Genomic DNA, 27416 nt, shown 5'->3' with positions numbered 1-27416 from the left:
AAAGAGAGAGAGATACTACCATATAAAGAGACAAGCTTTACATTTTCATACATTTAACAGCACTTTTCCAGTTTTTTTGAACAGGGATCCACATTTTACTTTGCACTGGGGATTCACAATTTGAGTAGCAAGTTCTGCATGCAATTTCAGACAAATTATAGCGCTACAGTTTTCTCATCTGTAAAATGAGGGAGAGTAAAATAGCAGTACTGTTTAATAAGCTCTTATACAGTATCTAGGATTAGTGCCAAGTAAGTATTAGTCTCAATAGAGAGATACGGAAATATATTACCCACAAGGACATAGAAGCAGTTACCAGAAATGTGAAGATATTGTATGAAGGAAAAATGCAGGATTTGGCAACGTGCACAGGAGAAACAGGGAATATGTTAGACAAAAAATAGTTTCAAACATTGCACAAAAACAACACACATATAGGTTAGCCTCTTGCAAAGTGTGGCTCTTAAGAAATAATTTCCTATGACTTGTAGATCTTATCTGGGAGGTATTAGTGAAAGTGTTTCCTTTTGAAATAGGGAAGTTTGGACAACAGAGAAGTGAGGATGTCTAATACCAAATCTGGTGTGAAAGGATTTGAAAGAATTTGGTCATATTTATCAAATTATAAAATGTACAAACCTGATGGGGGAGACAGCATAATGGTTATGCAAACAGACTCTCACGCCTGAGGCTCCTAAGTTCAATCCCCTCCCACCACAAGCCAGAGCTGAGCAGTGCTCTGGTGTTTCTCTCTGTCTTTCTCAAAAATAAAATAAATAAAATATGTATACAAAAACTCAGCTGCTTACCATTATTTATTAAAAAATGTACAAACCTTTGCATTTTGACTTAATTTGACTCTGTGCTAGGTAAATAAACAGTGCACACAAATACACAACACAGAGGCAATGCATATAGTTTTATAGTGTAAAACAGAATCTAATGTAAATGAATATTATTAGAAAATTAATTATACAAATTGTTTTTATTCATGTACTGGAATATCTTGCAGTCATTTTAAGGACTTAACTAGCAGCTCTAGCGGTGGCACCATGGATTTATAAGCAAAGGTTCCCAGTTCAATCCCCATGATGCTCTAGTTTTCTCTCCTATCTCTCGCTGATAAGTAAGTATTAAAAAGAATAACGACCCAACAAGGGCAACAAAAGGGAAAATAAATAAATATATATAAAAAAAGAATAATGATCGTGGATTTTTGGAATGAGCAAGTGGAATAAGATCTAGCTCCATCTACTTCACACACTGACCCGGTATTGCAGTACTTCCAGGAACGATATGATCTAGATAAGTGTTTATTGAAAGTAAACGACAACCACAAAGTTTGTAACTAAAGAGGAAAAATGTCAAATTCTAGAAAAGCGCCTAATCTCACTTACCTGGATATATACTGAATATATATATATATTTATATGTATATATGGCCAAGAAAATGTTCACAGTTAACAGTGACTATGAGGAGGAGTTGCCCGCACAAATGAGGGGACAGCTATGTCCCTCTGTGCACTTCGGTTTGAGTGTTTTACCGAAAACATTCCCAGGTACGACTGAGAGGAAATGGAGAGTTTTGAGCTGTGCGTGACGGGAAAAATTGGGGAGGGGTTGGGGAGACTCCAGAGCTGCGGGAGGGAAGGAGACCCCGCCCCGCTGAGGTGATTCTGCAGAGGGGCGGAGCTCTGCTGAGCCGCGGTGGGAGGTGTCCCGAGGGGCGGGGCCGCCGACCACAGCCGCGCGCTCCGCTCCCACCATGCCCTTATAAGGAGCGCCCGAGTTAGGGCTCGGGAATCCGGTCGCAATCCCAGCGGCATAACCCCAATCCCAGGCCCCTCCCTTGGGGATGGGGGCGGGGAGGGGCGGGGCTTTGAGGGGTGGGGCGTATAGAACTGGGACCAATAGGAGCGGCGTCCCGGGTCGGAGCCACGCTGTCATTGGGGGAGAAGACGAGAGGGGGTGGGGCGCCCGCTAGGCTGGTTACACCGAGGGAAGCCCTGACTCTAGTCCCTGTTCCGAGTCCATCAGGCTGCGCGTAGCTAGCGCGCCGCGCTTTCCCAGTTCTCTGTAGCTCGCGGTTCGCCGCCCCTCTAGCCGCCGCGATGCCGGTGTTTCACACGCGCACGATCGAGAGCATCCTGGAGCCCGTGGCCCAGCAGATCTCGCACCTGGTGATCATGCACGAGGAGGGCGAGGTGGACGGCAAAGCCATCCCTGACCTCACTGCTCCCGTGGCCGCTGTACAGGCGGCAGTCAGCAACCTGGTTCGGGTGAGCGCGCTGGGCCTGGGGCGGGGAGCTGGGGCGGGAGACCTCCCCGGGTCCCGGTCGGCTCGCTGCGGGGGCACTTTGCGCGTGGGCTCTGGAGCCAGACAGCCACCGGCTCGAGTTCTGGCTCTCCGGCGCAGTGACCTTGAGCAAACCTCCCGAGCCTCGCCGGGCCTCAGTTTCCTCATCTTTAAGATGGGGACAATGACAAGAATGCCTGCTTTGTAGGTTTATTGTGAAGATTCGGCGAGGTGGCGTTTGCAAAGTGTCTGGCACAGTGTGTGTGTGTGTGACCCGGAGTGGGAGTTCAATACATAATAGTTGCCTGGATGTCTGAGGGCGTCCTCACGCTGACAGCCTGGTGCTGTTCGGTTCATTTTTAGCCTCTGGCAGTCTGGCCTACGGACTGGCGAGTTCTAGTGCTACTCTGCCTTTCCTTTCCGGCATCCTTATTTGAGCCACATTCTTCGGTCAGATACTTTTGCCCCTCGCCCGAAGACTTGCCTCGCCCGCTACCCCTCCTCGGGGCTCTCCTCGTCCCGCCCTTTGTCCACTAACAGGCCACTCGTCTCTCTGCCTCCTCCCCCCTTCCTGGCCATTCTACTTCTGCTTACACCTCTGGCACCCAAACACCGGGTAAATTCCTTTATGCTGTAATTCGTAATCAAAAGTCCCTTTTTCCTCCCCTTTCCTTTCAACACTGCTGCTTTTCGTTTTTATTCCCTTTCCTGGAGATTTCCACCTGACTTTTACCTGCTGTCAAACGGCTTCCTGCCGCTGGGGCCCTTCTAGACGCGGGTTGCGGGGTGTGGGGGTGGAGCTCTTTCTCAACCCCCTCCTCCTGGCAGGAAGCAAGATGGAGCTGCTGGGAGAGGCCTGTGGAATCTGGGATCAGGGCTTCTGCCGGAGAGAGAAAAACCAAGAGACTCTCAGCCCCAGTCCACAACTTTGCTGGGTGGATAAGTAGCTCTGCAGGTCCCTGTAGCCCATAACGGTGGCTAATAAAAGATAACTTCTGGAAGAGGTGGGACACACTTCTGAAATGAGAAAAAGAGGTGCTGTGTCTCCTTACACCCCCAGCACCCCCACCCCAGGCTAATGTTCACACTTTCTTTCCCACCCTGGATGGGTGACTCAGACTGGCTGCTACTTGCCTGGAACAACTTGGGGAAAAGTTCCTGTTGCTCACCCACAGGACTGTGTAAATAGTGTGTCTGGGTGGTTGGAAGGCAACTGTGGGTAAGGGTGGGGCTTGGGTTACTTATCTGATTAGGGCACTTTAATGCTTTAGCGGTACTTCAGCAGCCAAAGTCTTCCTTGGTCTTCAGGGGCCCCTGGATTGTCTCAGACCTATCAGGAGACTGGTTACTAGGAAAACAGGAGGCACTACTCACCAGATTCCTGTCTGCCTTCTGCATAGATTTAGTAAGATTCCATTCAGCAGGAATAATGGTGCATTTGGAATATCTGGCTCTGCATTGTTCTTGTTCTTTTTATAACTCATTTTAATCGAAGACTGTGGAGTACATTCTTATGTAGTGTTGTCTAACATGGCTGCGGTCCAGGCCCCCACTTTTCAACAGATAGGAAACAATGTAAAGAGACAAGGTAATAGTGTCCCTCCATGGAGTACTCCAGGAAATGAAATCTTAAAAACCACATGCTGCACTTGGAACAGAGCTAGTGTAATCTAGAGGTTGATAACTGATATCTGGTTTGGCTATTTAGAGAAATATTATTCATGAGTTTCCATGCCACGAATTAATAAGAATTAAGCATCTGCTGTGTAGAGTGCATTGTAATAAATCAGTGATTCTCATCAGAATTATCAGTAGGGATTTTAGAAATAAAGATGTCCAGTTCCAACACTAGACTTGCTAAGGAGTTCTCCATGGAATAGGGTCAAGGCTTTTGCTTCTTCTCCTTTTTTTTTTGCCTCCAGGGTTAACGTTGGGGCTCGGTTCCTGCACTACGAATCCATTGCTCCTGGAGTTTATTTTTCCCCTTTTCCCCCCTTTTTTGTTTATTGTTGTTGTTGTTATTGCTGTCATTGGTGGATAGGACAGAGAGAGATAGAGAGAGGAGAGGAAGACAGAGAGGGGGAGAGAAATATAGACACCTGCAGACCTGCTTCACTGCTTTAGAAGCGACCCCCCTGCAGGTAGGGAGCCGGAGTCTCAAACTGGGATCCTTAACACCCTGTCCTTGCGCTTGGTGCCATGTGCGAGTAACCCGTTGTGTTACCGCCTGGCTCCTGGCTTTTGCATTTTTTAAGAAGCTTCTTAAGTTATTGTAATATACTCCCTGAGTTTTGTCTTTTCTTTTTCTTTTTCTTTCTTTCTTGCTTTTTTTTTTTTTTTTTTTTGCCTCTAGGGTTATTGCTGGAGCTCTGTGCTGGCACTATGAATCCACTGCTCCTGGCAGCCATTAAAAAATTTTTTTTCCCCTATTTTATTCAATAGGGTGGAGAAAAACTGAGAGGGGAGGGCTAGGTAGAGAGGGTAGATAGACACCTGCAGACCTGCTTCACTGCTTGTGAAGCACCACCCCTACAGGTGGGGAGTGGGGGCTCAAACCCAGGTCCTCCTGCAGGTCCTTCTACATAGTACTATGTGCGCTTAACTGGATGTGCCACTGCCCAGCCTCCTCCATTAGTTTTGAAATACTAAACATGTTTGTGAGACAAGTTCAATACTATCTTATTTGTGAGACCCAAAAAAAAAAAAAAAAGCTAGTCATTAACTGACATAAAAGCTACAGTTACAAACAACCCAATACATACAAAAGAAGAGATATAATAGATGTGACTAACCAAAGAGAAAATGTTAAATTGTGCTGATAATCCATTATGAAAAAAGGTTCTAGTGAGTAGCAAGTATTGATAGATTAACTCAGAAAGCAAGTTGGAGAGAAACTAGAGATAAAGTCACTGCATGACAAAATGGCATTTTTTTCTGATTTTTTTTTAATTGGGGAATTAATGTTTTACATTCAACAGTAAGTACAATAGTTTGTACATGCATAACATTCCCCAGTTTCCCATATAACAATACAACCCCCACTAGGTCCTCTGTCATCCTTCATGGACCTGTATTCTCCCCACCCACCCACCCCAGAGTCTTTTACTTTGGTGCAATACGCCAATTCCAGTTCAGGTTCTATTTGTGTTTTCTTTTCTGATCTTGTTTTTCAACTTCTGCCTGAGAGTGAGATCATCCCGTATTCATCCTTCTGTTTCTGACTTATTTCACGCAACATAATTTTTTCAAGGTCCATCCAAGATCGGCTGAAAACGGTGAAGTCACCATGTTTTACAGCTGAGTAGTATTCCATTGTGTATATATACCACAACTTGCTCAGCCACTCATCTGTTGTTGGACACCTGGATTGCTTCCAGGTTTTGGCTATTACAAATGCAAAATGGCAATTTAACAGAAAGCCTAATCCAATGAGACGAACATAATGAGTCGGAACGGGAGGGTGAAACAGTATAGGTTGCATTCTGGGAGACTGGTTGTATAGATTGTATTCTGGTAGTCCTGACTCATTTCTTAGAATTCTTAGTGCCAGTTGTGGCATATATATTTTGAGTATTGTGACTAGTAACTAGGTACATAGCAAGTTCCCAGCTAAACTGTTTCTGGAGAACAGGCCTCATTTGATATTTCTTTATGTGCTCCCCACTTCCTACCCTCACCATTGGCACACCAGACGGCTTAATAAGTATTGAGTGAAAATGGAAGGGAAGGAAGGGAGATAAATTAGAAGACTTAAAAAATTGGTTGGTCATGAAGAAAATGAGGGTCTGGACTTTGGGTGTTGTGGGGAATATGAAGAGTGAATTACTTAGAAATATGGAAGACTGAAGAAAATAGAGACTGAGTAGAACTTTATAATAGAACACTCAGGTTTCACTAGAACAAAATGTGGTGTTACTTCGAAATAACAAAACCAATTTTTTTTAAAAAACTTTATGTATTTATTGACCAGAAAGATGGGAGGAGAGAGAGAGGAAGAACCAGACATCACTCTGGTATATGTGCTGCTGGGGATTGAACTTGGAATCTCATGCTTGAGGATTCGATGCTTTATCTACTGTGCCACCTCCCGGACCACACAAAATCATTTTTTAAAATAAAAACTTGAGGCTTTATATTGAATTATATAAAGGTTTCTTTCAGTTACTTTTGAGGGGAAGGTTATATCCTTTTTTGGAGGGTTGTTATCTTTATTTATTTTTTGGATATTGACAGCCAGGAATTGAGAGAGAAGGGAGTGGTAGAGAGGGAGAGAGACACCTGCAGCCCTGCCTCACCTCTCACAAAGCTTTCCCCCTGCAGGTGGGAATAGGGGGCTTGAACCTGGGTTCTTGCGCTTTGTAACGTGATGCTTAACCAGGTGTGCCACCACCTGGCCCTGTGAAAGTTATATCCATATTGCTATGTTTCTCTTTTGATATGACTTTTATATTATTTAGATATACATGTTAAATTAATCTTTATTATATTTAAGTGGGCACAGGGTGGGGGAAATAGCATAATAATTATGCAAAAACTTCCTCATATCTGAGGCTCTGAGGTCCCAGGTTCAATGTCTTGCTCTGGTAAAATAAATAAGCAATGCTCTGGTAAAATTAATTAGTTAATTAATTTTCTAGCTCATTCTCTAGCTCAACTACTTTATGCATTATGCTTTTTAAGTGTAAATGACTTTTGGATAGTTCCAAATTTAAAATTTACCAGGTAAAGGTGAAATTCTCAGTTGTTAAGCAGAGTCATCCTAATGAAATATATAGCTATTAAAACCTCTCCTTTAAAGAAAACAAAAACCTCTCCTTACTATTACTTAAAGCTATAAGGAAGATGCTGGGCAGTATAATACTGGGTTGAAAGTAGTAAGCAGTCTTGAATTGAATTACCAAAGAAATTCAGAGAAAGGTGAGATTACTTTGGATTGGGGACATTGGGGAGACTTCGTGAAGGATATAACATTTGAGCTGGCATAAAGGCAGGTGATTTCAACTTTTAGAGATGTAATAAGAAAGACATTACAAGTAGTAAGAACTATTTAAACAAAGACACAGAATAATGGAAAGTCTAAGGACTGAGATTTCATTTGGATGCTGTGTGATACCACACCTGGTGGACACACACATAACAGTGCTCAAAGACCCAGGTTCAAGTCCTTGGTCCACAGTTGCGGGGGGAACTTCACTTTGTTTTTGAAACAAAGCTACAATTATCTCTATCTCCCCCTTCCTCCTCAAATTTTCATTTATCACTATACAAAAGAAAGAAAGAAAGAAAGGAAGGAAGGAAGGAAGGAAGGAAGGAAGGAAGGGAGGGAGGAAGGAAGGAAGAAAGAAAGGGAGAGAGAAAGAAAGGAAGAAAGAAAGAAGTAAGGGAGAAAGAAAGAGGTGGTCAGGTGGTGGTGCACGTGGTTAAGTGCACACATTACAGTGCACAAGGATCCAGGTTCAGTTCCCTGGTCCCAACCTGCAGGGGGAAAGCTTTACAAATGGTGAAGCAGGTCTACAGGTTTCTCTCTGTCTCTCTTCCACACTATTCCCCTTCCCCTCACAGTTTCTTTCTGTCTCTATTCAAAATTAATAAAGATTAAAAAAAATTAAAGAAAGGAAGGAAGGAAGGAAAGAAGAATTCATTTAGGGCACCACTGAAGTAACTACAATTTTCTTGGGGGAGAGGTGGTTGGGGAGACTCATTTGGATTTCTTACTTTATGTATATTGTTAACAAATCTAGTTTGGTAACTTTATACACTTATGTTACCACAGATAAGTCATCACTTTTACTACACCCTTATATATATTAGATACTAGAGTCCTGCTCAACTCTGGCTTGTGCAGGTGGTGTGGACTAAACCTGGGGCCTAGGAGCCTCAAGCCACCAGTCTTTTTGCATAGCCATTATGCTATCTCCCCTGCCCTATTCCAATTTTTTTTCCCAGGGTTACCGCTCAGGCTTGGTACCTGCACCATGAATCCACTGCTCCTGGCGGCTCTCACTTCCCATTTTTGTTGTTGTTGGATAGAACAGAGAGAAGTTGAGAAGAGAGGGGGAGCTAGGGAGAGAGAAAGATAGACACCTGCAGACCTGGCTCACTCTTTGAAGCAACCCCCCTAGCAGGTGGGGAACTGGGGACTCTAACTAGGATTCCTATGCTAAGTACTACATACACTTAGTTTTCTAGATTCTTCTGCAATGTACTCTCTGTCAGAATGCTGTTCCTTTTTGTTGCTGAATAATATTCCATTGTGTGGAATAAATCTATTCAAACACATAATTATTCTGATATGATAATAAAACAGGATGAATTATAAGGAGGAGAATGATGGGAGAGGGAAAAACAGAGGTGAGGCATAAGAAGGCCCAGGAATGGAATTCGGTGATCAGTATAAAGAAGTCAGAAGTCTTAGACTTTTTTTTTTTTTCACTGTGGTATGATATATAAATTTTGCCCTATTGAATTGGCCTTTAGAAATCTGCTAGTCTTTGACCTGACCTTATAGTCATGCCATCTTGATTAATGGAACTTTTATGAATGAGGGTTCAGACACTTGGCCATCTCCATTGCATCTCAGGGCATTTGTTGTAACTACTCTTTAGGCTCATGAAATATTTATTTTGGGAGTCTTTGTGGCTTTTGCTTTTATGAGCCTCACCCCATGTATCATACCGTGTAGGGACCAACTCTAGGACAAATAGCTTTGTCTTGATTTTTTTCTGACTCCAGGGTTATTGCTGGGGCTCAGTGCCTGCACCATAAATCCACTGCTCCTGGAGGCCATTTTTCCCCCTTTTGTTGCTGTTGTTGTAGTCTTGTTGTGGTTATTATTGTTATTGTTGATGTCATTTGTTGTTGGAAAGGACAGAGAGAAATGGAGAGAGATGGGGAAGATAGAGCGGGGGAGAGAAAGACAGACACCTACAGACCTGCTTCATTGCCTGTGAAGCGACTCCCCTGCAGGTGGAGAGCTGGGGGCTGGTACCGGAATCCTTACACTGATCCTTGTGCTTTGCGCCACTTGCGCTTAACCCTCTGTGGTACCGCCTGACCCCCTAGCTTTGTCTTTAGATTAAACTGATACCTAGGAAAGAATGTTTTCCTCTAACAAAACAGACCTGCAGTAAAATTTGTCACAGCACTAACATATGAAATTATTTCTGTTTCAACTTATTTTGGTTAATGTCGGATTTATTTCAGTTAAAATACATAGTGACATTTGTGTGAGAGGCCTGTAATTTTTTTCTTCTTCTTAATGCTTCTCTGTATTTTTCAGTTTTTTTTTTTTTTTTTTTTTTTTACTTTTATCATTTCATTGAAAGGTTAATGGTTTACAGTACAGTTGTTGATACATGGGTACAGTTTCTCATCTCCCCATGATAGGTGTCTGAAAAACACTCACCCCCAATTTAGGCCCTTTTCACCATCATGCACCAGGAACCCCCTTCCTCCCCTCCCTCCCCAAAGTCTTTTTACTTTGTGCTTTCCCTTGCTGTCTTTGTTTCTTAAGTATTTTTCAGTTTTTAAAATGAATATGTAGTTCTTATGTTAAGGAAGAATTAATGAAGTAAATGGTAGGGGTATTTGTATAGGGGCCAGGTGGTGTTGCACCCAGTAGAATGCACGATTACCATGCACAAAGATCCTGGTGCAAGCACTTGGTCCCCATCTGCAAGAGTGGAAGCTTCATGAATGATGGAGCAATAGGTGTCTGTCCTCTTTCTCCCAAAAGCTGGTGAGAAAGGTAGAGTCTTAGTGCAAGCACTAAGCTACAGCAATAGCCCTGGTGGCAATTAATAAATAAAAAACAAACATACAACTACAGCATATATATATATATACACACACATTTTATGTTATATATATTTGTAGAGTCCATTATAGTTTGTAATGAAATGAGACAGATGTGAACTCTATTCTAACAGTGCTTAGGTTTTACTTGTGTCAGAGAAATTTCTAACATTGTAGGGCTGGGGAGACAGCATAATGGTTATGCAAACAGACTCTTATCCCTGAGGCTCTAAGGTCACGGGTTCAGTCCCCAGCCCTATCATAAGCCAGAGCTTAGCAGTGCTCTGGTCTTTGTCTCTGTGTCTTTCTCTGTATTGCTCTCTCTCAATTAAAAAAAAAAAAGAAATTTCTAACATTGTATAGTTCTACAACTGTTTATAATTTGATTTTTGTTTTTATAAAAATTTAATTAATAATAATAATTTTTTTAACCAGAGCATTGCTGAGCCCTGGCATATGGTAGTACAGGGGATTGAACCTGGGATCTTAGAACCCCAGAGATGAGAGCCTGTGTGCATAACCATGATTATCTCCTCCATCTAAGATCTATTTTTTATCTTTATGAGAGAGAGAGAGAGCCAGGCTGACCAGAGTGCCACTCAGCTCTGGCAGATGTAGTGCTGGGAGCTAATGTGGGACCTCACACTGCAAATCCTGTCCATCTCCCTGGCCTGTGTTTATAATTTTAATGGAACTCTAATTAAAGTATTTGTTTAAGAAGGATGAATATGGGATGATCTCACTCACAGGGCAGAAGTTGAAAAACAAGATCAGAAGAGAAAACTCTAGGCTGAACTTGAACTGGAATTGGTATATTGCACCGAAGTAAAAGACTCTGGGTGGGTTCAGGTCCTGGAACAGGATGGCAGAGGATCTAGTGGGGGTTGTATTGTTATGTGGAAAACTGAGAAATGTTATGCATGTACAGACTATTGTATTTACTGTCAACTGTAAAACATTAATCCCCCAATAAAGAAATATAAAAATAAAATAAAATACTTGTTTAAGTGCCTGGGAAAAAGCATAATGGTTCTGCAAAAGACTTTCATGCCTCAGGCTCTGAGGTCCCAGGTTCAATCCTTAGCATCCCCCTTAAGCCTGAGCTGAACAGTGCTCTTTCTGTATTTCTTTCATTAAAATAAAATATATAAATCTGTTTCTAAAACTCATTACATTTTCTTTTTTTGCCTCCAGGGTTATTGCTAGGGCTCAGTGCCTGCACTACAAATCTACTGCTCCTGGAAGCCATTTTTTCCCTTTTGTTACCCTTGTTGTTTATTGTTGTGGTTATTGTTGTTGTTGTCGTCATTGTTGGATAGGACAGAGAGAAATTGAGAGAGCAAGGGAAGACAGAGAGGGGTAGAGAAAGATAGATACCTGCAGACCTGCTTCACCGTTTGTGAAGTGACAACCTTGCAGGTGGGGGCTGGAACCCGGATTCCTATGCCGTCCTTGAGCTTTGTGCCATGTGCTCTTAACCCACTGTGCTACCACCCAGCCCCCTCATTAAAACATTTGTGTACATATTTATGCACAATGTAAAACTAGACTGTGCTATTTGTGTGTGTGCAAATACTTATTTATTAATGAAAGAGAAGAGAGAACCAGAGCATTGTACTGGCACATGCAATGCCAGGAATCAAACTCAGAAGCTCAGCAAGTCAATGCTTTACCCACTGTACTACTTCTGGCCTGTGAAAGCTGAGCTTTTTTTTTTTTCTTTCCATTTTGTTGTCCTTGTTGTTACTGCCATTGTTGCCACTGATGTCATTGTTGTTGGATAGGACAGAGAGAAATTGAGAGAGGAGGGGAGAAAGAGAGGAGGAGAGATAGACACCTGCAGACCTGTTTTACCTCTTGTGAAGCGACTTCCCTGCAGGTGGGGGGTCGGGAGGCTCGAACCGGGATCCTTGCGCAGGTCCTTGAGCCATGTGTGCTTAACAAGCTGCGCTACCACCCGATCCCTAGCTGAGCTTTTTGAAAGCTATTTTATAAAGAGCACTATCTTAATTCTTTTTAAAAAATACTTTTATTTTACTTATTTATTCTATTTATTCTGGATAGAGACAGAGAGGATTTGAGAAGGGAAGGGGATAGAGAGAGGAAGAGACAGAGACACTTGCAGACCTACTTCACCGCTTGTGAAGCAACTCCCTTGCTGGTGGGGGGGGTGGAGGGGGCTCGAACTGGGATCCTTGCACTTTGTGCCACCTGCGCTTAACCCGCTGTGCTACTGCCCAACTCCCAGCACTGTCTTAATTCTAAATGAACCAAATAAAAGAGTAAAAGCCTTATGGTACCAACATCAACTCAGTATATAGGATGGCCATGTTTTCTGTACTCACCCCTTTATTTGTAGTATTAGCCTAGTAACATTAATACAACATAACTTTTTTTAGAGTGGTACTTTCATTTATTTATTAAAAATTTGTTATTAGTGATGAAATGTTGATTTAAAAAATTACACGATAATGGGTACAACTCTATACCATTCCCACCGCTAGAGTTCTGAGTCTCCAGTCCTTCCATTGTAAGCTACAGCAGTTCTCCCAAGGTTGCCGATATGGACTAAGTATTATTTCTACAACTATCTCTATATTTGCATGTTATTGCCCCTCCCCTTAAGGTCCCATCTTTTCCTTCCAAGTCACACCTACACCTATTACTATATCCAAAATCCAAATGTCCCTCCCTTTTCCCTCTTCTCTCTCTGGGTCCTGATGGAGTTGGAGTTCAGAGCCCTCTGGTCATCTTCCCCCTATCATATCTCCCACACTGAGAGTATGGATTGAAATTATTTTTGGGGTGCAGAAAGTGGGAGTTCTGCTTCTGTAATTGCTTCTCCCCTGGACATGGGTGTTGGCAGGTTAACCTGCTTCTACCTCCAGCCTGCTTCTATCTTTTCCTTGAGGGATAGGGCTCTGGAGAGGTGAGGTTCCAGGACACATTGGTGAAGTTATCTTGGTGGCTGAAAGGTGGCAAGATATAAAGCGGGACAAAATGATTAATGAACAGAAATCAAAAATAGGAACACAGTAGGTGAGAATAGGGATTTTAGGGTGGGAGGAAGCTAGGAAGTCCATTTGAAAAAAAATCTTTCTTTATTAGAGACAAGCGGAAATCAAGAGGAATGGGGAGATAGAGAGCAAGAGAGTCAGAGAGACACCTGCAACTCTGCTTCACCAAATTACAAAGCTTTTCCCCTGCAGGTGGGGACCAGGGGCTGGAACCCGGGTCCTTGCACATTGTAACATGTGCACTCAACCAGGTGCACTACCACCTGGCCCCTGGAAGTCCATTTTAGGCCTCTTCCTAGGGGCCCACAACTATTGTAATATTTGCTTAAGTTTGAAAGCTAACACAGAGTTGGATAGTAATATTGAATGAGAAGATGTTGTCAGAGTAGAGAAAAGGGCTAAAATTTGGGTTAGCATCCAGAGTAGCACCCATTCCTGAGAAAAAAAGTTATGAATATGTGGTCAGTTGGTGGCGTACCTGGTTGAGCGCACATGTTACAATGCTCAAGGACCTGGATTTGAGCCCTTGTTCCCCACCTGCAGGGGTGGGGGGAAGCTTCACAAGCGGTGAAGCAGGGCTGCAGGTGTCTCTCTGTCTCTCTCCTTATCTCCCCGTACCCTCTTCATTTCTGGCTTTCTACCCAATAAATAAAGATAATAAGAATCAAATCTATGAATAAAATTGAATGCTTATCTCATCCCCTGACCCAAGGTATATATACATATATGTATATAATCATAGGAGCCTGTGTAACTGCTGAGTTCTTGTTGGTCTTAGCTCACAATTCATGGTCACAGCTGGGAACATTACAGACTGCACTCTTTTCAGAACCAGTCTTCTTTGAGTGGCAGGGCAGGATCACCCAGCCTCCCTTCAGAGACTCGGGCAGCCCCTACCATTGATGCTTAATGATGAGGGCAAGGTCCTGGGAAGGCCCACAAGAGGGCTTATGATGACATTCCTGAGGGAAGTGACCAGTGATGATGGAGAGAGGGATCCATTAGAGGTTTAGGCCCATCATACAAAGTAACTTTTTAAATAAAATAAAACAATGTAACGCAACTTAAAAAAAATTTAAATTGTGAGGACTGCTTTCTTTATTTTTCCCACCTTTTGTTGTCCTTGTTATTCTTATTGTCGTTATTGCTGTTGTTGTATAGGACAGAGAAATCGAGAGAGAGGAGGGGAAGACAGAGGGGGAGAGAAAGATAGATACCTGCAGACCTGCTTCACCGTTTGCGAAGTGACACCTCTGCAGGTGGGGAGCCAGGGGCTCCAACTGAGATCCTTACGCAGGTCCTTGGGCTTCATGCCATGTGCACTTAACCCACTCCGCCACCGCCCCCCCCCCCAAGCTTTCTTTTTTATGTATAAAATACTTTAGTAGGATGAGACTGGGAGATAGCTCACTTGGTAGGTTGCACACTTTATCTTACTTAGGATCTGGGCTCAAGTCCCTGACTGCCACATGGGAATACTATGCAAGAGGGAAGCTTCATAAGTGGTGGAGTAGTGCTGTGGTTGTTTTTTTTTCCTCATCCTTTCTCCTTTGCACCCTTTACCTGGCAAAAAAGAAAACCTTGGCCCTCCTTAACTTTCAGACACAGATGCAGTTGAATTTGAACAGTTTCACTGAATTTGTAATTATTTAAAAATCACAAGTTATGTGGTCCGGGAGGTGGCGCAGTGGATAAAGTGTTGGATTCTCAAACATGAGGTCCTGAGTTCAATCCAGGGTAGCACATGTACCAGAGTGATGTCTGGTTCTTTCTCTCCTCCTGTCTTTCTCATGAATAAATAAATAAATTCTTTAAAAAAAATCACAAATTAAAATGTATTCTTTCAGTGTTTCTTAGCCCTTTTCAGCCTATTTGAACTGATTTCTCTCCCTTTAAAAGGAGAGCAAAATGGCTAACTGCCCATTGTTTTAGATAACAAAAATGTCCAGGCTATTTTGGGTTGCAGTTCTCTGTTTCAGAGTCATTTCAACTATGCAAGCCACTATTCATAGCATGAGACTATGTTGCTTCCTATCTGAGAAAGGCAGTGGGATGTTGTATTCTTTCAAAATTGGGGGTATCTTTTAAAATCTTAACAATTTAGACTAGGTGTTGATATACTATTTTAGGGCCCTACTGGTTACCATGAGTCATAAGTCCTCATTAAAAGATCTTTACTTCCTCAAACCATATGGCAGGAGACAAAGCCATTATAAATAAAGCGGATATGCTTCTTTCCTGCTTTCTGACTGATGTGGGCCTAATCTTTTCACTGAACCTTATGTCTTAGTCATGATGGTGGGTTTATATTTTTACATAATAAGCCAGTGTTAGAGCAAGTTTCAAACAAATGTCAGAAATTAGCTGGTATCACAGCAAACTGTCTTTTTGGAATAATGTGCTCAGGACTCTTGCTGAAGGAGGGTCATTCTGCCCGTTCATGTTGCTTTCAGGCAGAATGCCCTTTAAATTTTCCATATTGACACAAGTGAAGAAGAGAACATTCTTTTTCATCCCTGCCTTTTAGAGCTCCCGTGCTGTCATAGTATAAATATTACAGAGCAAGTTTAAGGAGTAAAGTTCAAATCTGTAATTAGACTCTGAAACACGTAGGGAAGAAAGTTGATATAGTGGAGGCAGAGCCTCCCACTGGAGGTTTATGATTGCCTTTTTGCTCCTTGCACACTGGGCCTGTAGAATTCTTATAACATATGTTTAAGTATATTGGGCCTCATAGACAAATTAAGTTTAGATGATATAAGCTTTATTATTATTATTATTATTATTATTTGCCTCCAGGGTTATCGCTGGGGCTCAGTGCCTGCATCATGAATTCACTGCTCCTGGAGGCTATTTTTCCCTTTTTGTTGCCCGTTGTTGTTGTTGTTACTGCTGTTGTTGTAGGATAGGACAGAGAGAAGTCAAGAGAGGGGGAGAGAAAGATAGACACCTGCAGAACTGCTTCACCGCTTGTGAAGCGATCCCCCTGCAGGTGGGGACCCGGAGTCTGAACCCAGATCCATACGCTGTTCTTTGAGCTTTGTGCCATGTGTGCTTAATCCGCCGAGCTACTGCCCGGCCCCCTGATATAAGCTTTATATTATCTAATGGTTCTCTCTCTCTCTCTCTCTCTCTCTCTCTCTCTCCCTCCTGCCAATTTAATACAGTTTTCATTGAGAATGATGGAGAGGATGGTTATCTTTGGATGGGGGTGAGAGCATAAGGGTTGTGCAAAAGACTTCCATGCTAGAGGCTTTGAAATCCCAGGTTCAGTGCTGTGGTCAGTCTCTCTCTCCCTCCCTCCCTCCTTTCCTCTTTGTTTCTTTCTGCAGCCAAAAGCTCTACCACTGAGCCATACCCCCTGTATCTTTCTCTGTCTCATTAAAAAAAGAAGAAGAAGAAGAAGAAAGACAGGCTGTCTTGTTTTAACAGTTTACAAAAATGTTTATTAGGAAAAGAAGTTGAAATTAATATGTAGGTAGGGAGTTTTTGTTCATTTTAAAATATAGTTGATTGTTTTACCCTTCATAACACTAAAATAGTAAAGAATAGTAGACTAGTATTAATCATTTTTTTCTTATTTTAAATGTTCACATTGTCCTTGAAAAATAATAAATTTTTTCATGTTACAAATGTATTACATTTTCATCGTTGAGGACCTGGGAGGTGCATACTAAGTATGGTGCTAGACGTGGAAGCATGAGGTCCTGAGTTCAGTTCCTTGCATCCCATATGCTCTGGTTCTCTTTTTCTCTTTGTATCATGAGATAAAATCTTTTTAAAAGGTATTTTTGCTGTTGAAACTGAGAAAATCTGGGGTCAGGAGATAATATACCAGGTAGCATATGTGCCTTACCGTATGTGAGGCTCCAGTTTTGAACCACATGGTAGCACCATGGCACTGGGAGAAGCTCAGTAAATGGCAGAGTGGTACTGTGCTGTTTCTTCTTCTCTTTTCTGTCATTTATATATCTGGGAACAATGGAATCATGTATGTGTGAGACCCTCAGCATTATCCCTCCCTCCTAAAAAAGAGACGAAAAAAGAAATTCTGAAAATCTGTTTCAGGGGGGAGAGAAAGATAAACACCTGCAGGCTTGCTACACCGCTTATGAAGGTGGGGAACCAGGGGCTTGAACCGATACCCTTCCACTGGTCCTTGAGCTTCGTGCCATGTGTGCTTAACCCACTGCGCTACTGCTTGGCCCTTGTAAATACACACTTATTATATATAGATGTACCAACTCTCATTTTCATTTGCCATTAAAAGAGTTCATCTTTCTGCTCAACAATTTTTGAAGAAGGGGCCTGGTGGGGCACACCTGGTTAAATACACACATTACAGTGCTCAATGACTGGGGTTCAAGCCCCAGTTCCCACCTGTAGAGGGAAAGCTTCAGGAGCAGTGAAGTGGTGCTGCAGGTGTCTCTTTGTCTCTGTCTCTCTCTATTGTTCCTTTCCCTCTTGATTTTTCTATCTCTATCCAATAAATAAGTAAACATTTAAAAAAAAGGAATTTGTGAAGTGCAAAAACCCATTTTGTTACTACATTCCAAGACTCTATCATGTATTGCCAGAGAATGATGATCTACTTAACTGTTATTTCAGTAAGTGCGGAATGAAATAACTTCAAAATAATGGACTAGATTCTGAAAGAACATCTAATCTTTAAATACTTGCTAAAATTATAGTCTTTAAAATGACTAAAACTATCTATGTATGTGTATAATGTGCAGGTAAGTGGATAGAGTATCATAGAGTAATGGTTAAAAGGAAACTTGTATAATAAGTCATAGGAGACTGAGGATTCACTGGAGTCTTTCTCACACCTTGATGTAAAGGCCTTGTCAGTTTGTGTTCACCAGTCACTGTATGACTGATATTTTTTGTGGTTTTCTTCCCCCTTCCACCTAGGCTATCTCCCTTTACAATGTTGGTCTCTAGAGAGCAGAAACTCCAGTGCTATGCTTATAGGGGTTCCTTGCTAACTGTATACCTTTGGTATTTGTTGTGTGTGTTATCCTCAGTAGAGATGTTTTAGGCTACATGGTCATGATGAGGATAGCTATCTCTTGTCTCTATAGGAAGGTTGATGTTCTCTTTCTTATCAATTATTGTTTTATATAAATGCTTTTGTTAGCACAGGAAAAACTTAAGACTTGTAAATGATATATTCTTTAGTCATGTATTTGGACTTTTAGATTTCAATAAGTCCTATGTTACTTCTGTCAAACATCAGCTCACTGTACTAAGAATGTGGTGTGTATCGGGAGTCGGGCTGTAGTGCAGCGGGTTAAGCGCAGGTGGCAGCAAAGTGCTAGGACCGGTGTAAAGATACCGGTTCGACACCCCCCCCCCTCGGCTCGATCCCCCGGCTCCCCACCTGTAGGGGAGTCCCTTCACAAGTAGTGAAGCAGGTCTGCAGGTGTCTTTCTCTCCTCCTCTCTGTCTTCCCCTTCTCTCTCCATTTCCCACTGTCCTATCCAACAACAACATCAATAACAACAGCAATAATAACTACAACAATGAAACAACAAAGGCAACAAAAGGAAATAAAAAAAAGAATGTGGTGTGTATCAAGGATGAGAAGTAGTGAGTCAGTATTAAAAATGTTTTCCATGGGGGCTGGGCAGTAGTGCAGTGGGTTAAGCACATGTGGTGTGAAGTTCAAGGACTGGCTTAAGGATCTGGGTTCAAGCCCCGGTTTCCCACCTGCGGGGCGGGGGTGGGGTCACTTCACAAGTGGTGAAGCAGGTCTGCAGGTGTCTTTCTCTCCCCCCTCTCTTTTCCTCTCCTCTCTCGATTTCTCTCTGTCCTGTCCAACAACAATGACAGCAATAACAACAATAATAACAATGATAAACAACAAGGGCAACAAAAAGGGAATAAATAGCCTCCAGGAGCAGTGGATTCGTAGTGCAGGCACTGAGCCCCAGCAATAACCTTGGATACCAAAAAAAAAAAAAAAAGTTTTGTAGACATTGTAAAGTTGCAGAAAATAATATTTATTTTGGCCTTTAGAGAACTTCTCACTTGTAAAATTTACAGTTGAATGACTTTTAAGGGGCAAGTGGCTGGATTTCTCTGGTGTCCTCACCACCATTGGTTTCTATCTAAGTTAAAGTCATTCCTTCTTTTGAAAGAAACTTACCCCCAAGAGCAAAGTTCTGTGAAGGAAATGAAACAGCATGTTTATTCTTAAGCTGAGCCTTGAGGGACCTCTATTATCTAGCTTAACTGTATTTCTAGCCTCTGTCTGTCCCCATCCCTTCCCTGGAGAACTGGCTTATCTTTTTTTCTGTGAGGTGGACATGTTTGCATTCATGCAATTAAAGTAGATCTGGATCTCTAAATGTTCTAATAAATTTTACATATTTAAAAAAGTCTATATACTTAACTATCCTACAATTCTCCACCACAAACAGCAGAATTAGTTATTAGCCTCCACTATATACATTGCTAGGTTCTCTAAAAGATAGCAGGCTATGCAAGATATGGTCACTGTCCTCATTTTGTTAATAATAGATGGGGCTTATCATATTATAGAGACTTACTTTACCCACCTCATCCCCCAGGGAATTTGTAGCACAATTTAAATTCTTCATTTCAAAGGCATATATACTGGTACTGCAAATATAGCTTAGAGCCATGCAGGAAATTTGAGTGGGTCAACAGCAGAACGAGCAGGTGGCCGGCCCCATAATTAGGAAATGACTTTTGAGCACTAACACCTGCTGCTCTCTTCTGTGGTCCCCTGGGAACATCTGGTTTTCATTTCCACCAATGTGCACTGCTTCCTGTGGGTTTTCACACGTACTGTTTATTCCCTATTCCTGAATTGTTCTCTACTTTTTTTTTTTTTTTTTTTGCCACCAGCGTTATTGCTGGAGCTTGACGCCAACACTATGAATCCACAGCTCCTGGTGCCATTTTTTTCCATTTTATTCTTTCTATTTTATTTTTTTATTTGACAGGATAGAGAGAAATTGAGAGGGAAAAGTAGAGAAGGAGAGAGAAAGACACCTGCAGACCTGCTTTGCTACTCCTGAAATGTCCTCCCTGCAGGTGAGGAGAAGCTGGGGACTCAAACCTGGATCCTTGTGCATGGTGATATGTGTGTATAACCTAGTGCACCACTACCCAGCTCCCCTTCTTTACTTTTTTTTTTTTTTTTGCCTCTATGGTTATTGCTGGGGCTCGGTGCCTGCACCACGAATCCACTGCTCCTGGAGGCCATTTTCTCCATTTTTGTTGCTCTCATTGTTATTGTTGTTGTATAAGACAGAGAGAAATCGAGAGAGGAGAGGAAGACAGAGAGGGGGAGAGAAAGATAAGATACCTGCAGATCTGCTTCACTACTTGTAAGGCGACCTCCCTCTTGAACTGGGATCCTTACGTAGGTCCTTGCGCTTTGCCTCATGTGCACTTAACCCACCCAGCCCCCCGTTCTGTACTTCTTGTGTAATTCCTACAAATCCTTGGGTTCCATATTAAATGTCAATATTTAGGGAGGCCCTTCCTCACTGTACCTCTCAAATGAAGTTGGTTCCTTGTACCATGTGCTTTGTACACTTTCCACCTATTGTGCTTATTACAGTTGTAATTATTTGTGATTTTTACTGCTTGAATATTTTTCTCCCCACGGAGGATTGGAATATAAATAATGGTTCTGCCAGTTTTTGCTCTTGAATTTTCAGTATCTATCATAGTGATGGGGACATAGAATATCTGTATAGTTGATGTACAACAAACACTGTTAAGCATAAGTTAAGTTTTAAGCATACAACATAAGTATTTGGTATTTCTATACAATGTAAGATAATAACCACTGTAAGTCTGTTTCTTATTAGCAATTTTTTCAAATTTGTAAACTGTATTATTGCCTGTGAACTCCATGTTATATTATTGTATCCTTTATTTTATAATTGGAAACTAATTACCCCTCAGTCTCCTTCACCCATACATATACTGCGCCTCAGCCGGCACTTCTCTAATGACCATCAGTCTGTTATCTCTGAGTTTTGTCTTGTTTGCTTACTTTTGCTTTTTAGGTCCTTTATATAAGTGAAATCATTGTTGACTAACTTATTCTACTTAACATAATACCCCCAGAATTCATCCATAGTATCACAATTGGCAAGATTTCATTCTTTTTTAAAAAATATTTATTCCCTTTATTTATTGTTGACCTTGTTGTTTTATTGTTGTAGTTATTATTGTTGTTATTGATGTCATCGTTGTTGGATAGGCCAGAGAGAAATGGAGAGAGGAAAGGAAGACAGAGAGGGGGAGAGAAAGATAGACACCTGCAGACCTGCTTCACCGCCTGTGCAACAACTCCCCTGCAGGTGGGGAGCCAGGGGCTCGAACCGGGATCCTTCTGCCAGTCCTTGCGCATCGCGCCATGTGCGCTTAACCCACTGCGCTACCGCCCAACTCCCCGATTTCATTCTTTTTAAAAAGATAATTGGGGCCGGGTGATGGCCCACCTGGTTGAGCACACATGTTACAATGCTCAAGGACCCAGGTTCGAGTCCCTATTATCCATCTGCAGGGGGAAAGCTTCATGAGTGATGAAGCAGGGTTGCAGGTATCTCTCTGTCTCTCTTCCTCTCTGTCCCCACCCCCTCCTCTCTCAATTTCTGGCTATCTTTATACAATAAATAAATAAAGATAATGAAATAATAATAATTAAAGATATCTATTTGTTGGACGGGCAGTAGCACACCAAGTTAAACGCAAGGAGCCAGGCAAGGATCTGGGTTGGAGCCCCCAGCTTCCCACCTGCACGGGAGTCACTTAACAAGTGGTGAAGCAGGTCTGCAGGTGTCTGTCTTTCTCTTCCCCATCAGTCTTCTCCACCCCTCTCAATTTCTCTTTTTGACCTGTCCAACAACAACAACAGCAGCGACAACAAGAACAATGCAAAAAAGATGGCCGCCAGGAGTAGTGGATTCGTGGTGCAGGCACAGAGCCCTGATGATAACTCTGAAGGGGAAAAAAAAAATCTATTTATCTATCTATCTATCTAGAGTATTATTCAGACATATGTAGTACCTGTGGTCAAACTCAGGATCTTATGCATGCAAATTCGGTGCTTTACTTACTGCACATTCTACTAGGCCATCAGACTTCATTTTATGGCTGTCAAGAATTCCACTGTGCAGGTGTACATGTGTGTATAATATCTTTAACCATGGATCTATTGATGGACTTTTAAGTTGTTTATCATCCGTTGGTCACTGCAGATGGTGCTGCAGTGATTATTGGGTACAGTATATATCTTTTCAAATTATATGTTTTAATTTTCTTTGGAAAAATAACCAGAGTCGAAATTTCTGGATCATATGATAGCATTATTAGTTTTTTTATGAGAGAGAAAGATGCCAGAGCATCACTGTTTCAGTATATACAGTGCTGGGAAATGAATCTGGACCCTCAAGTGTTCAGCCCCATACTTTATCCCTAGAGGCACCTCCTTGGCTGATAGTTTTCATTTTTTTGAGGAACTCCCATACTGTTTTACATAGTGGCTATACCAGTTTCCGTTTGTACCAACAATGCAGTGAATACTCTTTGGTCCACATCCTTGCCAACATTTGTTATTTTCTTGTTTCTTTTATGATAGCCATTCTGACACATAAGAGATAATATCTCATTGTGGTTTGGGTTTGCATTTCCCTGATGATGAATCATGTTGAATATCTTTTCATGTGCTTCTTGATCATTTGTATATCTTCTATTTTAAAAATATTTTTAAAATTTTTATTTATTTTCCCTTTTGTTGCCCTTGTTTTTTATTGTTGTTGTAGTTATTGTTGTTATTGTTGTTAGATAGGACAGAGAGAAAGGGAGAGAAGAGGGGAAGACAGAAAGGGGGAGAGAAAGATAGACACCTGCAGACCTGCTTCACTGCCTATGAAGCAACTCCCCTACAGGTGGGGAGCCGGGGAACTGGGATCCTTACTCCGATCCTTGCGCTTTGTGCCATGTTCGCTTAACCCGCTATGCTACCACCAGACTCCCCATTTTTATATCTTCTTTAGGAAAATGTCCTGCTCCAAGAGATAGCTCACTGGAAGGGCACATGTCCCCACATGAGAAGTCCCCCCATTTGAGCACCAGCATCACATAGGAGCATCATGACATCAGCACCAAGGGAAGAAAGTGACTTTTTTTCTCTTCCTCTTTGTCTCTGTCTCTCTCTACATATATATGTGTGTGTATGTGTATACATAAATATATAATGTATATATATACACATACATATACAAAAAAGACATGTGCACAAAAAAGTGTGCCACCACCTGGCCCCTACATATACAAAAAAGAAACAAGCTTGACTCAGGAGAAGTGAAATCTACCTTCTGTGCCCTCTACTATAGGTTTTTGCTTTGTAGTTACCAAGATGTGGTGAGGTATAGAGAGAACATACAGATGGTGTCTCCCTGTCTGTGTTCTCTGAGAAGACCTCTGTAATCTCTAATTTTGTGGCAGACCTGTTGCCTGTCACTCAGGTTGAACCTACTAAACAGGTACACAGGTTTTTTTTTTTTCCTCAGGAAAACTAAGGGTGTGGCTCTGCCTCCTGACTTTGTGGTGCCCTGGGGGAGGGGGCACTGAGGGGGAGGAGGTAGTAACCTGCTAAGAGCTGCCCTTATGGTTGTTACAATCTCTATGGTACCCAGGAATGAAAGTCCCTCTGGCTCTCAGGGCCAAGTGATCAAGAGGCTGTCCCCTCGTGTGTGGACAGTCTGCGCCCAAGGATCCAGGTATGGGCAAACATAGGAACTGAGACATACCTTTAGCTTTGGCTATTCTTACCCAGCAAGCTCAGCACCTGCTTGCTCCTGCCAGCAGTTCCGTGGAGTGCCACTTCTGCGTGAGTGCACCAGCACAGTGAGTGGGGAATGTAAAAAGAATATGTCAGTAGCACTGTCCCCAGCGCAGTCCCAACTAGCTCCCACCCCCATAGCAGTTATAGAGAATCAATAACTGGATCACTGCCACACACCGTCCTGCTGCTTTTTAAACTACTGCCTTTACACTGGATGAGTGAATCCTTATGTAGACCCTTTAAGAGGAATTTCTCACTTCTCCACTGTTCATGCCCTCTTGGTTTTCTTTCATCTTTCTTTTTCTCTCCCTCCCTCTTTCCTTCCTTCCCTCCCTCCCTCCTTCCCTCCCTTCCTTCTTTCCTTCGTCCCTTTTTTTCTGGGTTATCTTTGGGGTTTGGTGCTTCTGACACCCATTTTTTCCTCCTCTTTTTTTTCTTCCGTTGTATTTGATAGGACAGAAGAGAGGGAGAGACACCTGCAGACCTGCTTTACTACTCGTGAAACATTCCTGCAGCAGGTGGGGACCTGGGGCTCAAACCCAGATCCTTGAGTGGATCCTTTCACACAGTACTATGTGTGCTTAACTGGGTGTACCACCGCCTGACTCTGCCCAGTTCTGCTTTCTTGGTTTTCAAAGCCAGATTTTGTAGGGTCTTGACTCTCCAGTGCAGCAGCTCCTAAGTACTCAAGTGCCCAATTGGGCAGACACCCCTTGTTCCTTGGAGAGAAGATTGAGATTTGTGATAATCCCTATTGTGGACTGTGGTACTGGTAGCAGGGTGGGATTCTCAGAGTGATACTCTCAGCCTTTCTTACTCATTTGATGTAGCTTGCCCTTTGTTGTGAAATAGCTATGTAGCTAGTGCAGTTCATTCCCCGCCCCCCGCCAGAGGAAATTGTTCCATATGTATGTGGGTATTCATGGGAGGAGAAGACTTAAGGTTTTCTTACACTGCAAAATAGAGTTTGGTTGAACAGATAGGAAATTTGTTGGACAGATAGGAAAACCATTTGTTACTTGCCTACCAAAACTGTTTTAAGCTTCTCGGGGAAAAAAGAAGTGGGGGGGGCGGGGAGGGGAGTCGGGCTGTAGCGCAGCAGGTTAAGCGCAGGTGGCGCAAAGCACAAGGACCGGCATAAGGATCCCGGTTGGAACCCCGGCTCCCCACCTGCAGGGGAGTCGCTTCACAGGCGGTGAAGCAGGTCTGCAGGTGTCTATCTTTCTCTCCTCCTCTCTGTCTTCTCCTCCTCTCTCCGTTTCTCTCTGTCCTATCCAACAACGACGACAATAATAATAACTACAACAATAAAACAACAAGGGCAACAAAAGGGAATAAATAAATAAAATAAAATAAAATAGAAGTGTGGGTGACTCTTGGTGATATTTTACTTCCAATTAGGAAAGTACTTATATATCATTGCTATCATTGCATTTAGTAGGACAATTCAATTCATGCTTCTTGAGTGAATAAATTCTAGGCACAGACTCATGAGTTGCATGTGGGAATCCTCCCCAACACAGGGACTATGTAGGATAGTAGAATGTTTGTGTAAATAAAATTATAATTTAGACTTGAAATTCTCTATTACTTTGACCCGTTGCAAGTGAACAGAATAGCCAACTTTGGCAAAATGCATCTAATGTGAGTTAGCAAATACTAAAATCAGATTTAGGTAGAAGGTGAATTAGCTTATAAACATGACAAAAATTTTGAGTTAGTAGAGTATAGTGGCTAATACTAAAGGCCCCAGAGCTAAATCCTTGGGTTCAAAGAGCTGGCAACTGTAAGGTATGAAATGTAACATTAGAGGAATTATTTAATCTCTGTTTTTTATAGTACTTTGTAAAAAAAAGGGGGGGGTGATCATAATACCTGACTCATGGTGTTTTATTTATTATGGAAATTAATGTGTTTGTAAATATGTTTACAGTTATTCCTGGTATATAGAAAAGAACTCAATGAGTATTAAATACATTAATGTATCTTTTCCTATAATTTTTTTACTGTATCTTTTTTTAATATTTATTCCCTTTTGTTGCCCTTGTTTTATTGTTGTAGTCGTTGTTGGATAAGACAGAGAGAAATGGAGAGAGGAAGGGAAGACAGAGAGGGGGAGAGAAAGACAGACACCTGCAGACCTGCTTCACCGCCTGTGAAGTGACTCCCCTGTAGGTGGGGAGCCGGGAGCTCAAACCGGGATCCTTGCACCCGTACTTGCGCTTTGCACCGCGTGCGCTTAACCCGCTGTACTACCTCTGGACTCCTCCTTTTCCTATAATTTTAAAGACATATTTTATTTTAAATTTTTATTTATAAAATGGAAATACTGACAAGACCATAGTATAAGAGGGTTACAATTCCACACAATTCCTACCACCAGAACTCCATATCCCATTCCCTTCCTTGAAAGCTTTCCTATTCGTTATCCCTCTGGGAATATGGACCCAGGATCATTATGGGTGCAGAAGGTGGAAGGTTTTGCCTCTGTAATTGCTTCCCTGCTGAACATGTGCATTGGCAGGTTAATCCATACTCATAGCATGTCTCTCTTTCCCTAGTGGGGCAGGGCTCTGGGGAAGTGGGACTCCAGGGCACATTGGTGGGGTCGTCTGCCCAGGGAAGTCAGGTTGGCCTCATGGTATCATCTTCCACGTCTGACGTCTCTGGATACAGTCGGAAGTGAAACATGCCAAGGTAGTACTGGTTGCATTGATGAGGGTGGGATCAGCAGATGCAGTAAAGGCATATTTTAAATGTTAATCTAATGAAAAGTCAGCTTTGATTTTTAAAATAATGTCTAAACATAACTTCTAACTTTTATTCAACAAGGCAAGGTGCCAATGAAAGCTTTCAGTAGATTTCCATATGTTGTAGAATATACATTCTTACCAACTGTGGGAGAAAATATCATTTTTAGTTTAGGTATCTAAGTCAGTTTCCCATGATTAAAGTCAGATATCTAAAGTTTAAATTGGTATTTCTTCTGCTTGGAGTGAGTGGAAAAGTGCTCATTTTGATAGTACATTTACTAAAATTGGAATGAGTTTAAGGTAAATCTTTTTTAGAATTTCAATTTAGAAGCAAGAGTTAGGCTTAGGATTTGGATTTTTTTTTTTTTCCCCTGAGCTATTTTAGAGAGGAGAGAGAGAGAGAGAGAAAAAAAAAAAAAAAACTAAAAGTGATAGGCCATTCATTAAATTAATTAAGTAGAGTCAGTCCTCCGGCTGCAGCTGAAAAGTATGGTGCACTTGTGAAACAGAATTTATGTTAGTGTGAGAAGTTCAATTAATTAATTATTTAATTAGAAACAGAAAGAACCAGTGCATCATTCTGGCACGACCAAACTTGGGATCTCATGCTTGTGAGTTTTTTCCATTGTGTCACCTCTTGGGACACCAAATTAATTTAACGAATATTTAATTGCTACATTACTATGGGAGATACTAGATGAGCTTAGTATCTCTTGTGT

At 42.0% G+C, this 27416-nt stretch overlaps 1 protein-coding gene across 2 annotated transcripts in view; it reads left to right on the top strand.

The window, feature by feature from the left end:
- The first annotated feature begins 1931 nt into the window (after window positions 1-1931).
- VCL (vinculin) overlaps window positions 1932-27416 on the top strand; it is a 138161-nt gene continuing 112676 nt past the window's right edge. Inside the window, exon 1 of one of the 2 annotated variants that reach the window (XM_007520349.3) lies at window positions 1932-2279. In XM_007520349.3, coding sequence (XP_007520411.1) covers window positions 2112-2279 — 168 coding nt within the window. In that variant the 5' untranslated portion in view covers window positions 1932-2111. The remainder of the gene's footprint in view (window positions 2280-27416) is intronic. The other variant, XM_007520350.3, reaches the window with a different exon arrangement.

This window comes from Erinaceus europaeus, chromosome 1 (genome assembly GCF_950295315.1).
Source record: "Erinaceus europaeus chromosome 1, mEriEur2.1, whole genome shotgun sequence".
NCBI lineage: Eukaryota > Metazoa > Chordata > Mammalia > Eulipotyphla > Erinaceidae > Erinaceus > Erinaceus europaeus.
Note: the sequence above shows the minus strand (reverse complement) of the source record. Positions and strands in the feature narration are given on the sequence as shown.